The following is a 14,648-nucleotide window of genomic DNA, read 5'->3' as shown; positions in this document are numbered from 1 at the left end:
CTTGAGATTTTGTGGTTGTATATTACCACGTCGCAACTCAGCCCCGCTGACATAGTCAAGTTCCAGAGTGAATTAAATTCTCTAAATCGCCTTTTCTTATTCTTGGTATTCTTCAAGATATTCATAATTGTAATTCAACCAAAAGATTGCGTTTTCATCATCGACAACTTACCCTGAAAATGTCATTTTAAATTAAAAACCAAGGTATTAGCATTTGGTATGTATTAATGGGGAAAGTGCAGTTGGGAGTTGGGCGCAGTTAAGAAAAAAAAGTTCAAGGGGCGCCTGGGTGGCTCAGTCAGTTAAGTGTCCGACTTTGGCCTAGGTCATGATCTTACGATTCGTGGGTTCGGGCCCCAGCTTGGAGCCTGGAGCCTGCTTTGGATTCTGTGTCTCCCTCTCTCTCTGCCCCTCCCCTGCTCATGCTCTGTCTCTCTCTGCCTCAAAAATAAATTAAAAACATTAAAACATTTTTTTTAAAAATCAAAAGAAAAAAGTTCAAAAGAGGAAATGTTGGCTCTTGATGTAGCTTGGATTGAATTTACTTCCAAATGGATAACAGTCTAATTGGTTTGGTTGTTTCAACCTCATCCCTTGGGGACACGTGAATACCTCACAGAACCTCCATACTTTTAGCTCAAGTATCAGCGGCTTGTAAGACATCTTGCACCAGAAAGTACTTCAAGTCAGAGACCTGAGCAGTGTTCTTGCTTTCTGTTTGCTGGCATCACAGCTTGGCTTGAGAAATTTCAGTCACGCTTTAATTAGACTATCTTCACAAAACAAAAGGATTGGATGATCATCTATCGCATGTCGGCATATCACTGCCTTTTGACAGTACTCAATGCAAGCTGATCTCCAGCCAAGGAAAGAGCACTGCAGCTCTTTACATTTCTGTTAGTCCAAAGACTAATTTTGTTTCCAGAGAAAGTTTTCCAATTTGGGGGATAAGTGGTGGTGACAATGAAGTTGAAATCTGAAGAAAGGATTTTAAGTTTTATTCGCTAGAGAGTCCAGGTCTCCCAATTTAAAATAATTTGCTTTTTAATTATTGGGATTGTTCTTTTGAATCTTCTATGTAACCAGGTAGCCATTAAAATCCTGATTAACACATTCAGGGCCACATAATCCACTAACGTACTGTTGCAGATTTAGAAAATAATAACTATTTGTAGGCCTGTATAAAATGTACCTGCACTTGCAGAGTTTACATGATCTGTACATAAATCATACAATACATTTATATCAGAAACATAATCTTTAAACATTTGTCTATAGCCTAAATTTCTCTGAGCTAGGGACTACATTTCCAAGTGTTTATCTCCATTTGAATGCCTCAGTTATACCTGAAACTCATTGGGTTGAAACCATGCTCGTGCCTTTCTGCCAATCCTGATTTCCTTTGGCCAGACCTCACTCAGAATACCAGAAACCTAGGAGTCTTCCTCAACCCTGTCTTCTCCTCTTCCCCACTGCCCCCCTTCATACCCTGTTACAGCTGACGAGACTGGATGCTGAATTTCTTGCCAGCTCTCTAATCCATTATCTCTTGCTTCCTGATTGGGTCTCCCTCACCTTCTGTATTTCCCCAATTTGGTTCTCCTCGTGGCTATCAAAGTATCCTTTTATTTATTTTTTTTTAAATGTTTATTTATTTATTTTAACAGGGGTGGGGGCAGAGAGAGAAAGAGAGAGAATCCCAAACAGACTGCACACTGCCAACACAGAGCCCAATGCAGAGCTCAAACAAACTCACGAACCACAAGATCATGACCCGAGCAGAAACCAAGAGTTAGACACTTAACCGACTGAGCCACCCAGGTGCCCTTCAAAGTATCCTTTTAAACACACAGATCTCGTTATAGCACACTCCTTTATGGCTTCTTATGCCTTAATGATAAAAATAGAAAAGTTGAACATGGCTGACAAGGCCTTGCCCTTGCCTCTCTCTGACCCATCATGCCACTCTCTGATCATGATGGGCAGCACTAATTTCTTGATCATACCAAGCCAAATATCCAGGCACCTGCTTAACTCATGCTTCTCCTTCAGACCTCAGCTCAAACACACTGGATCAGGGATACCTCAGACCTCCAGACCCATCGAGTTCCTCTCACCATGTATCCTCAGACATCTTTATTCTTTTTTGATTTCTTGATTGACTGTCTCTTCCTCTGGACTCAAGTTCAGGTCCCATTTTTCTTTAGCCTTAAGATTGCTTTCTGATCATTGCCAGGAGCTTTCTTTTCCAACCTGCACTATAGAACTTACCAAAGTCTTCTGTGCTTCCTTCAAGGAGTACTATCATTAAAATAGGGGCTAGAATTTGGTTTTCTGTTTTCTTGGATGAAGAAAACTTTGGGTAAGCTTTTCATCTTACACCGTCATGCTTACCTTAAAATTTTTTCTTTTAATTTTAGTTTATTATTTTTTTAAATGTTTATTTTTGAGAGAAAGACAGAGCATGAGTGAGGGAGGGGTAGAGAGAGAGGGAGACACAGAATTCGAAGCAAGCTCCAGGCTCTGAACTGTCAGCACAGAGCCTGATGTGGGGCTGGAACCCACAAACCACTAGACCATGACCTGAGCCAAAGTCAGTCACTTAACTGACAGAACCACCAAGGCGCCCCCCCTTTTTTTTTTTTAATTTTAGAGAGAGAGTGTGTGAACAGGGGAAAGGGACAGAGGGAGAGAGAGAATCTTACGCAGGCTCCATGCTCAGTTCAGAGCTTGATGCAGGGCTTGATCCAGGGCTTGATCCCACGACCCTGGGACCATGCCCTAGGCAGAGATCAATATTCAGACACTCAACCAACCTAGCCACCCAGGCTCCCCTAAAAAATTAGTTTTTAACAACCTGTGTTGCCAATTGAACGATGCTTTTTTCAGGCATAAGTTTTTGGTCCTAGTACTTACAATGCAGGCTTTCTTTATTTGAATCCAAGTGAAAAATGAAGTGGCTCTTGGTTGAGGATAAATGGAAGGAAATCTGAGCATTATCCGGTTTCAGAACATGCCTGTCAATCTGTAGGTACTTGAAAGCCTGTTGTTTTCTGAGCTGAGAATCATATGTAGATGTGCTGTGATCTTGAGGTGCAAATAACTATGTGTATTCTTGATCCTTCCTAAATGCTGGATCACACAATGCATAAAATGTGTGAACCCTTTTGCCTTTTGTATCTGTTTTGTGTTGGATTTAACATCACATACATGACTTGGCTGAACTCAACTGAAGACAGACATGGGCTGAGCTCTTATGATCCATTGGGCAGGGAAATTTAACTTTCAGGGGAAGAAACTGATGTACTTTGGGTACTTTGGCCTGAGGGACCATGTAATCTGCTTTAAAACAAAGAGAATGGTAGGGAAGAATATGACCTTGGCATGTGGTTTCTTTCCATTTTCCTTGTTGACAGCCTTCTTTTTCATATTAACACCATTAGCCTCCACGTAAAATCTAGAGGAAGAAGAAGTATTTCCTAATGTGTCAGAGTTCTTCCTCTCACTACGTGTTGGTATTTTTCCTAAATATAATGACTTTGTATTTGTATTTTAATTACATGAGGTTTTCTTGCTTCTTTTGCTTGTAGGTATTTTGGACGCCTTCACTATTTGCCTTCTGTTTTCTAGTCAAACCTGATTCATGAAATGGAACTGAAGCTGAAAATTCATCTACTTCTTTGTCTGTGAATTGGAGACACGACTGGGATGGTCTTAAGCGCATACAACTAGACTCCAACTGCAGCTATGAGTTCAGACGAGAAGGGCATATCCCCTGCTCATAAAACATCCACTCCAACCCACAGAAGTGCCTCTTCTTCAACACCCTCCCATAGGGACAGTCGGCAGGTAAGAGAATATGGTCCAAAGTGCACTTTGTTATCTTATTCAAATACGGTACCATTAGGATATGGTGGGCTTGCTGATTAATCCTGAAATTTTGTTGTGAAGATTTTTATTCCACAGGAAGGCTCACTGTTTTCTGTAGATCTACGTGATGATGCCATGAAGATCCTGTTCTTGTTTCTCTGTTATTTAGGATCCTTTTTGAGAGTGTAGACCGCAGGCAGGGTGGCTAGGAGAAACCCTGCTTTCCTCCTCTCTGGGCACCTGAAGAGGGGGAACTGCTTCAGAACTTAAATGCTCTGCTGTCTATTCGTGGAGGTGGAAAGGGATGTGAGCCTGCCAAAGGCCTTCTTCCTACCAGTCTGTCACTGGCCTGTCCCGCACAAACTTCTGTTTGGGTTTCGTGGAATCTGGTTAACAGTCAGATTCAGGAATTAGGATACAAATGAAATTGTAGCATTGGGGAATTAAGAGCAGTGAGAGCTCAGGTAATGCTTAGAGCCAACAGAGAAAATGAATTCTTATTTAATTATCCCATTGAGCCAATTCTGTACATTGTTTTTGTTTACGGAGGTACTTTGTTGCTACGTCAGTGGCTGTTCTATGTGCCAAGGTTGTGGGGGAATCGGCCATATGGATTTTCTTCATTTCCCAAACAGGCAGCTGTTTTGCCCAGCACATGTCTCAGTATTGCTCTTTGCCGTTATGACATTATCTTGTGATAGGATTTTTTGTTGTGTAACTGGAAATTCACAGTAAACAGGTTTAGTTAACTGTTTATAAAAATTTCCCTTGTGAAGGATATTCATTGAGTAAATTATTCTTGCAGGAGTTTTCCTCCCTATTCTGTGTGTTCAAGGTATATTGTCTAGTTTGTAGCACTATGAACATGAGTTCATTCATGGTCCATAGCATAGACTTGGGTCTTGAGACAGCCAATCCAGGTGTGAATTCATTCTTCTAGATGGTGGGGAAGCACTGTTGAGGGAGTGGGGTCCCTTAGGGAACTTTCAGTCTGTCTGCCTTCCCAGCACCCCCTCCTCCCATTTCTAGCAAGAGATTCATGGGGAATCTGTAAGAATCAGAGATTCCTTACATGTGTATCTTTCATAGATTCTAAGGCAGATATTTCTGCTGCAGGTATTTTTGACACTGGCGCCCCGCGTTATAGAGTTCAAACAGGACATCTACGTTCTGTTCATGAGAAGCAGTTATAGCATTAACTAAATCTGTGATTACACCCAATTATAACATTTACTGCACTGCGTTCGAATAGTAAAAGAAAGCAAAAGTACCATGAATGAAAGTACATTTATATTAAATAGCAACTACATGTTGAGATGCTTTCTAAGTTTGCAATTCCAGTTTATCCTTTACCTGCCTCTCTGTCCTTTCTTGTTATGGCTTCTCCATTTTTTCTTTGCCCTGGGCATTTCAACCAAGAGACATTTTAAGCAGTGTGGCCTTCCTGGCTGCTGCGGGAAGGATGGGATCGACCCAGGTCACCCTGGAGAATTGTGGCAAATGGAAAAGACTGATGAGGGCTGCGGAAACATCTGTCATGCATTGTTGATCTGCCTGTTGCACCTGAGCTCCAGGGCTGCCGTGCAAAACAACAGGGAAAAACTGAGACCCGAGGCTGCAGAGGGAGTCTGAAGGAAGAATATGGGACTCCTGGCTGGCTTGTGAATGACAAGTTTTATGATGGGAATAAAGTAGCGTGACTGTAAATTGATAATGAATTTTAGAAAAGTAAGAGACAATGTTCAAATGGTTGTTGTCTTTAAGGAGAGTTTAGTTTAGTTTTTGTTCATCTCAGTGCAAATTCTCCCCAAAATACTTTCTTCTCTGCTTCCTTCCTGTCTCCTGTTTTGTGTCTTGTTCATCTCTCTCAGGGGAGAGAATAAAGAACAATTGTAGTTCTGTTTTTTCTTCCTTATCTCAATCACTTACTAACATCCAGGTTTTTATGGAAATCGGAAATTCGAGTGATCCTGTGATGTAATATGAGGCACTGGTTTTTATATGCACCTATTTTTGTGTGTGGCTGTTTTCATAGTGAAGGGACATAGAGGAGGTGTGATAAATTAGCCTTCATTAGATGTTACCATTCTCCTGGTTTAACTGACATCTATGCAAATGAAGGCCATCATTCATGCAAATGGATCGTATAGGACATGATCTAGCACATAGCTGAGAATTCAGCGATGCCTTAATGCACATGGCCTGTCATTCCCAAATTCTGGTTCTAGGTCACTAATTAATTGATTGGACATTTCTACTTTTATTTACCACTGCATCTTAAATTAATACATATAAGCCCGTTTGCTGTCAGGATAATCATTCTCTTGTGGGCCCAGGGTCAAAGCCATTCCTTTCTCCTTTGATTCTCTCACATTCAGTAGGTGAACAAATTTTATTGATTATTTCATCCTTTATAATGTGATCATTTCTTTCTATTTGCACTGTCCACTCGCTAGCCCAGACCCTCATCGCCTCCACCCAACATCCTGGAGAGTACTCTGGCCTTGCTGTCTCCCTTATGGCCTGAGGTTGAATTTCCTGAACATGGCAGATTTATGCTCACAACCCTTCAAAGACTCTTGTTTACCAACATAGTTAAGGTCGGATTTCCTTACTTGGTATCCCATGACCGCCAAGATCTGATCCAGCCTCAGCGTCCCATTGTCCTCCTACTCTGTATAATCTTGTGTGTGCACCGTTCCTAAAACTGCCTTATCTCTGTCTCTGCTCTTGTCTTTCCTGCACAGAATATTCCCACTACACTTATCTTGACCTGATACCTCCCTGTGCTTCAAGGACTGGCCCACGTGAACTTCCACTGACCACGCGACCTCATGTTGCCCTCTCCTTTCTCTGAACTTTTATAGAACTTTTTGACAATATTTGACATTTTCATATTGTTTATCTTTTTGTGTACAGATCTCCTAAACTGTGTTGCAAACTCTTTTAAGCAGAAGACACACTCTAATTCTTCAGAGACAAGCCTTGCACCTCAAATATTTTAATATATCCTACAAGATATTTTTAAAGGCTGCAATGGTATTAGTCTTGTCTTCGTACTACAGATTTGCCATTCCAGATTTATTTGTTCTCTCCCTTCTTCCTTCCTCAGAGATAAGTAAAACAAAGAACATCTGCCAAGTGCATAGTAGTAATTGGCTATCCTTCCTGTGGCAAAATTATGTAGCACAACAGGTGAAGGAGGGAGAGGAGCTAGGAAATGAAGTGATTCAGTTGCCCCTGTGATTTCACTGAGTGTTTCTTCATCAACACAAGAGGGTCAAGACTCCACTTAGTATTTAACAAGTTGGAAGACTTTAGTAAATGCTCCATTTACATTTCATTCCAGACTGATATTTGATGTTAGAACATCTAACAAAATTAACTGTATGTGTGTGTGCAAGAGAGACAGAGAGGGAGAGACAAAAACAGAGAGAGAGATCAATGATTCATAAGCTGCAAGAAATATATGCCCTAAAATTTTCAAAAAGGATATAAAGGAGTTGATTAGGACATCTAGGTTTTATACAGAAACCAGCATTTCCCAGTGTATGCCAAAGAATGCTTTCCCCTTGATGTTGCATGAAAAAGAGAATTTTATTGTCAAAGAAGTTAGAGAAATGCTAAACATGGTCTCTTTTTGCAATATGGGTTAATAAATTAATGTATATTAATATACATCAGGCAACTAATGTAACGAGTGAGTTACAACTTTAACTGAACACTTCTAGAATATAGTAGGTTGTGGAACTTTTTTTTATTTTCCGAAGATTTAGTTGTTATTCCAGATTCTTCTTTCTGTTAAGAAATTGGAAAATCTAGGAATACTGAGCCCAGATTGCAAATGGCAACACTAAACTGGGCTCAGGAGTAGCTTCCCCTGTAGATGGGGCATATACCCTCTGATCAGCCACAGTCCCCTACCTCTCCTTATTGTATTTCAATATGTATGTTTCCTGCCTGGCCCCAGAAGGCATTTGAATTGCCAACCCTGATCCTGGATATCAAGTCAACCACAGTGATATTGAAGTTACCAAGGGTGATCTCCACTTGGACGTTAAGAAGGCATCTCGGGGTGCCTGGGTGGCTCAGTTGGTTAAGCATCCGACTTCGGCTCAGGTCATGATCTCAACAGTTCGTGGGTTCGTGCCCCACGTTGGGCTCTGGGCTTATGGCTCAGAGCCTGGGGCCAGCTTTGGATTCTGTGTCTCCCTCTCTCTCTGCCCCTCCGCCGCTCATTCTCTCTCTCTCTCTCTCTCTCTCTCTCTCAAAAATAAACATAAAAAAAAATTTTAAAAAAAGAAGACATCTCACACTTAACATGTCCAAAACTGAATTCCTAATTTCCCTCTCCAATCTGCCCCTTCCCAGTCTTCCTTATCTCAGTAAGCAGCAACTCTGTCCTTCCTTTTGGTACAGCCAGAAACCTCACCAGGAGTCATCCTTCTTGTTTTTTTCTCACACCTGCTTCCAAACCCTCAGTGAATCCTATCGGTTCTACCTTCAGATGTACCTGGGTTCTGACCACTGCTTACCACCTCCTCCCTCTCCACTCTGGTCTGAGCTACCATCATTTCTCACCTGGATGATGGCCATAGTCTTCCAACTGGTTTCCCTGCTTCTACTGTTGCCTGACATACAGGCCATATTTTTACAGAGTAGTCAGAGTGATCCTTTCAAAACCTAAGTCAGAGCAAGCCACTCCACTGCTCCAAACCCTTCATTGGTCCCCATCTGTTTCTAAATAATACTTAAATTGCTGACCATTGCCTACAGGGTCATTCATTATCTGGTTCTGCCCACTTCTCTGATCCCGTTTCCCGCCTTGTTCTCCTTCACTTAGATCTCTCTAGCATTTTTCCTCAGTTGTGCTCCCACCTCAAGGCCTTTATGTTTTGGACCCTCTTAGCCTCACTTGCTTTTCATTCCAGGCATCCCCAGGTTTGCTCATACATTTGACTCATTTCCAAATGTAGCCTTTTTGCATAGCCTTCTCTGACCTACCCTGCATGTCTTCATCACTCATTGTCTATGTACCTCATTTTATTTGCCTCTAAAGCATTAACCACGACCTGACAGGTTACATATTTATCTGTTCATATCTGTATCCCGTTCCTCTTTTGATTGTCACTGACCTGTAAGCTCCCTGAAAACTGGTATTTTATTTCATTCAATAATGTACCCCTAGCACCTCCCACAATACCTCACATATGGCATGGCTCAGAATATATTTGAATGAATAAATGAATGAGGGATTGGCATGGAGAGGCAGATTGGGAACCAGGCTCCAGAGGTCTTGAGAACTATGAAGGAATAGTCATGAGGTTGGGAGGTGACAAAGAAAGAAAGTAGTATAGTGGGGAGCTCCGTGTCTCCCAAGAAGAGTAGATCTTGAGAGTGGAAGAGGGATGTCCAAAGGTGGCAGGAGGGAGCTAAGAACACAGACTTTTCTGCTTGCTGCTGATGGTGATTATATGGTGGAATAAATGACTTGAGGCTTACGAAGGAAATGGCATCAGACAAAAGCAAAGCATTGGGAGTGTCCTGCACACATATTAAAAGTATTGTTGGGGGTGGGAGGTAACATTTTATTTTATTTTATTTATTTTTTATTTGAGTATAGTTGACACACAATGTTAAATTAGTTTCAGGTGTACAACGCAATGATTCGACAACTTCGTAAATTATGCTACGTTCACCAGAAATGTAGCTACCATCTGTCCCCATACATTGCTATTAAAATCATTGACTGTATTCCCTATGCTAGGCCTTTTGTCCCTGTGACTTACTTATTCCACAACTGGAAGCCCGTGCCTCCCACTGGCCTTTGCCCATTTTACCCAATGTCCCACCCCACTCTCCTCTGGCAGCCATCAGTTTGTTCTCTGTACTTATAATCTGATTCTGATTTTTGTTTGTTAATTCAGTTGGGGTCTTGAGTTTTTTTTGTTTGTTTCTTATAGGTTTTTTTTTTTTTCAGATTCCACTTATGAATGAAATCATATGGCATTGGTCTTTCTCTGTCTGATTTATTTCACTTGGCACAATACCTTCTAGATTCATCCATGTTGTCTCAAATGGCACAGCCTCATGCTTTTTACGGCTGAGTAATATTCCATTGTGTATGTATGTAGGTATGTGTGTCTGTGTATGTATACCACATCTTCCATATCCATTTGTCTATAGATGGACACGGGTTGTTTCCATGCCTTGGCTATGTAAATAATGCTGCATTAAACATAGAGGTGCATATATCTTTTCAAATTATTGTTTTCAATAACTTTTTAAATTTTGTTTTTAAGTTTATTTATTTATTCTAAGCGGGGGGATGGGGGGGAGGGGCAGAAAGAGGGAGAAAGAGAATCCCAAGCAGGCTCCGTGCTACCAGGGAAGAGCACAACCTGGGGCTCCATCTCACAAACCATGAGATCATGACCTGAGCCAAAACCAGGAGTTGGACACTTAACCAACTGAGCCACCCAGACACCTCCAATAACTTTTTTTTTTTAAAACAGGAGTTACTATTGCCCAGTCATATTACTTATTTTAAGGTAACATTATATAATAGGCTAAGTTTATGACCAGCTGACTGGATTTTATTTGTTTGTTTGTTTTGATAATTACTCTTACATTTACATATTTTAGAGAATTTTTTTTTACAATATATGAGACTGAGACCACCCTGTTGAGACAGTTTCTGTAGTTCTGGTATTAGGCCCAAGGATCTGCATTTTTAAAAGTAAGGCCTCTAGGGGCACCTTAGTGGCTCGGTTGGTTGAGCATCCAACTCTTGATTTCAGCTCAGGTCATGACCCAGGGTTGTGGGATCAAGCCCTACATCAGGCTCTGTGCTGGCAGCATGGAGCCCGCTTGGGATTCTCTCTCCCTCTCCCTCTGCCCCTCCCCTGCTCTCTCTCTCTCTTTCTCTCAAAACATAAAAATAAATAAAAGTGAGGCCTCTGTTTGAAGCCATTGATTATTTTTTATTTGTATCATTAACAGGTCATTTCAGAAAATCAGACACTATTGCTCTAAGAATTTAGGATTTGGAATGCATAATTACCAGATGATAGTGTCTGTTATCAGTGAATTGTTTTAGCTCTACCAGGTTAGACATTGCAAATGCTTAAATGAGTCAGGCTTTTTAATTTAATGGAAAATCAAAGAAAAAAAAGTATTAGCCATTCCTTATAATGATTTAAAGTTCGCCAAAGCTCAGAGATCATAAAATAAATAATTTTTAAGGAAAAAGTATATTATGAATAGGTCATAAGAGGCTGGGAGTTAATCTTCTTGCCAGTTTTTATGAAATATATATTTAGTATTGTAGTCGGTCTTAATGAATAGAGTGTGTCAATTACATGGGTGTCTAATGATGTTTCCTACACATCATTAACAACAGTACACCATGGCCCCTTCTGTTAATGTCCATGGATGACGAGTGAAAGGTATCCCCAGCAGAGGTTCTGTGGGACTCACGTCACCATGGACTGGCGACATAATCTCCCAGTTCTGGTAGCAGCAGCATATGCTACATGTGCAGCTTTCATTGTAAGTGAAGAAGGTGCCTAAAAAACTAGAAAGTGAGTGTTCTTCATCAACGTTTATACTTTATGTATGGGGTTTTCATAACAACATTTCTCCTTAGACAAACAGGCTGATAAAAACATCCCCTAGCATCTACGTGAACTGAATTGGAATGTGTCTCTCCCAACTGAACCTCTGACACATCTTCTTCAAATAGCTTTATTAAATGAAATAACCAAATCACTGCTTTGAAATATAGTGTGTCTACCTGAATATGAAATATTTCCATCTTTGAGTTGAAAAAAATAAAATATTACCTCAAACAAAAATATTCTAGTTCTTAGAGGGAAAAAAAAAAAATCAAGGCTTCCTGATTTAATACCAAACCTCCAATTTAGCCTTTTTGGGATTCCATTCATCCCCTGGAACTTAACTTCAAAGACTTAGGACCGAGGTCAATGGGAAAAAAAATAATTTCTTACAAAAAACACACTGTGAGAAACTTCTGTGATTTAGATGCATTTTGTAAACTGGGTGTTCTGAAAAGTCTAAATATTAGGCAAAGTTCATGAATAAACAAATAGAACAACACCAGCAACAGCTAGTATTTCGTGCGTTCTCACTGTGGAAGGTTGGGACGGTCATCACCTTTTTTTTTTTTTTTTAATTTTTTTTTAACGTTTATTTATTTTTGAGACAGAGAGAGACAGAGCATGAATGGGGGAGGAGCAGAGAGAGAGGGAGACACAGAATCCGAAGCAGGCTCCAGGCTCTGAGCCGTCAGCACAGAGCCTGATGCGGGGCTCGAACTCACGGACCGCGAGATCGTGACCTGAGCTGAAGTCGGACACTTAACCGACTGAGCCACCCAGGTGCCCCGGTCATCACCTTTTTTAGAGACCTAAACTATGGCATAAAGTGGTGAAATGTCTTCCCCACAGCTAATGAGCAGCCCAAGACAGGGTCTGCTCCCTGGAAGCCTGATTCTGGAGCTCCTAAAGTTCTTGACCACACCACTGTTAGCTCTGTTGCAAGGTTTGACAAGCTGAATGTCCAGGAGAAGGGCCTTCTGTTCACTTCTAAGCAAACTCTGTAAGCAGCATTTGTCAATTATTTTGAGTTATGTTCGCCTCCTCATTTTTTCTCTCTGTAGCAACAGTGATTTTTTACATCTTCATTGGCCAAGGAAGCAAGACCAAATGATACATAGACCACTGTATTAATAGTTTTTATCGTGACCTACTGTTCTCAAAGGTGAATCATTCACTTTGTGCTTTCCTGAATTTTCTGTATTTTCACTACACCTATTGCCTTTGGAACGAGAAGTTTTGAGCATTTGTTCATTGAAAACCGTGATTAGCCTTTTCCGTGAAATGAAATGAGCATCCCCATAGTTTTTTTGCTGTGCCCACCCTTTGGAGACCACTGTCACCGCTGCTTGATGTTTACAGTGTGTGCCCAGTCCATGTCACAGGTGCTGAAATTGAGATCATTGGAAAGAAATTTGCCACCTGTCATTCAGATGCTCATTATCCACGAGTAATTCAGAACTCGGCATTATTTGAGAATCTGGCTACTGCTTTCCCTGGTGTGTCTGTAGAATCCTTTGATTTTTCTATGACTGTTTTATCAGTGTCTCACTGAAGAAGTGATCTCTTATTACTTGAGCTGGCTGGTTTGGGATAGCATTTTCATAGCAACAAATTTGTCACCAGACTCAAGATTAACACTGCGTGTTTAGTTCTTAGACATAACACCAAATGGAAAGAGCCACAGTATAATCAGTTAGTGAACCCCAGAGGATCTCATTCGTAGGTCACTGAGGGGGCCTGGGAATCTGTCATGTATAGAAGCTTCCCTAGGAGACTGTTATTTACCCAGATTTGGAAAGCATTGCTCTTACAGAATACATTTATAGGTATTTCTGAAGGACTATAAAAACATTGTCTCAAAGGATCATAAATTCTACAAAAACTGCTTGATTTGATTTTCAGTTTTGACAAATAGAAAATTTTACCATCCCTTTGCCCAGTAGCCACTAAAAGTGGCTAGGCTCTAAGTAAAATACTGTCACAAAGGTAAAAGAAAGACCCGTGCATGTTGTGTACTTTAAAGTTCCAGACTTCTTGACTTCAAATCCTAATTAAGAGGTGATTTTGTGATAGTGATAATAGCCAGTGTTCATGAAGTTTGAGGGAAATGGACATTCTTGTGCACTACTGCTTAGCATGTTAACGGATTCTACTTTTCTGGAGGGAAATTTTGTAATGCATATCTAAAGACTTTTCAAAGGTTATCCCATAGGACACGGTAACTCAGCTTCTAAGAAATGTATTCCAAGGAAACACCAAACATACATGTAAAGATTTTTGTGCAAAGACCTTTATCAAAGTATTTTTATACTATTAAAATATTAGCAACTGCCTGATGTTAAACAAGAAGTTATTTAAATAACTATTTTGGGGCGCCTGGGTGGCTTAATTGGTTGAGTGTCTGACTCTTGGTTTCGGCTCGGGTCACAATGTCACTGTTCATAGATGCGAGCCCCACAGTAGACTGCACTGGCAGCGTGGAGTCTGCTTGGGATTCTGTCTCTCCCTCTCTCTTCCCTTCCCCCACTTGTGCTGCCTCTTTCTCTCTCAAAATAAATAAAAAAAAAAAAAAAAAAAAAAAAAAAAAAACCTATCTCAGGACGCCAAGATTAAGCAGTGGCTCAGTCAGTTAAGCATCTGACTTCAGCTCAGGTCATGATCTCACGGTTTGTGAGTTTGAGCCCCACATTGGGCTCTGTGCACAGCTCAGAGCCTGGAGACTGCTTCGCTTTCTGTGTCTGCCTCTCCTCTTTCCCTGCTCACACTCTCTCTCTCTCTCTCTTTCTCTCCCTCTGTCTCAAAAAAAAAAAATAAAATAAAATGAACATTAAAAAAAATAACCTATCTCACAGTCATGCAGTGGAATATTGCACAGCTGCTGAAAATGTTTTTGAAGAATTTTTCATGCTGTAAGAAAAATGTTACATTGTTAATTGAAGAAAACTGGCTATTAAGAATTGGGTGGATATATGAATTGAAAAAAAGCTGAAAGCAAATATACCAAGATATTGAAAGAGGTTATTGCTGGTGTGGTAGTTTTAATTTCTTTTTTCTTTTCTGTTCCCCCCACCACATTTCTGCAATGAATGTATATTGCTTCTATAGTAAAAAATATGTGTCATATTTTGTGAGTCATTTATTTTGTGAGTTACTGTGCAT

General features: G+C 40.6%; 1 protein-coding gene across 12 annotated transcripts in view; it reads left to right on the top strand.

The window, feature by feature from the left end:
• Positions 1-14,648, top strand: part of OSBPL6 (oxysterol binding protein like 6) — a 213,768-nt gene that overhangs the window by 116,788 nt on the left and 82,332 nt on the right. For all 12 annotated transcript variants that reach the window (XM_053907332.1, XM_053907327.1, XM_053907325.1 and 9 more), the window contains exon 2: positions 3,631-3,849. In XM_053907332.1, the coding sequence (XP_053763307.1) occupies positions 3,748-3,849 (102 nt within the window). In that variant the 5' untranslated portion in view covers positions 3,631-3,747. The remainder of the gene's footprint in view (positions 1-3,630; positions 3,850-14,648) is intronic.

This window comes from Panthera pardus, unplaced genomic scaffold (assembly GCF_024362965.1).
Source record: "Panthera pardus isolate Hobbes unplaced genomic scaffold, ASM2436296v1 HiC_scaffold_10, whole genome shotgun sequence".
In the NCBI taxonomy this organism is placed as follows: Eukaryota; Metazoa; Chordata; class Mammalia; order Carnivora; family Felidae; genus Panthera; species Panthera pardus.
Note: the sequence above shows the minus strand (reverse complement) of the source record. Positions and strands in the feature narration are given on the sequence as shown.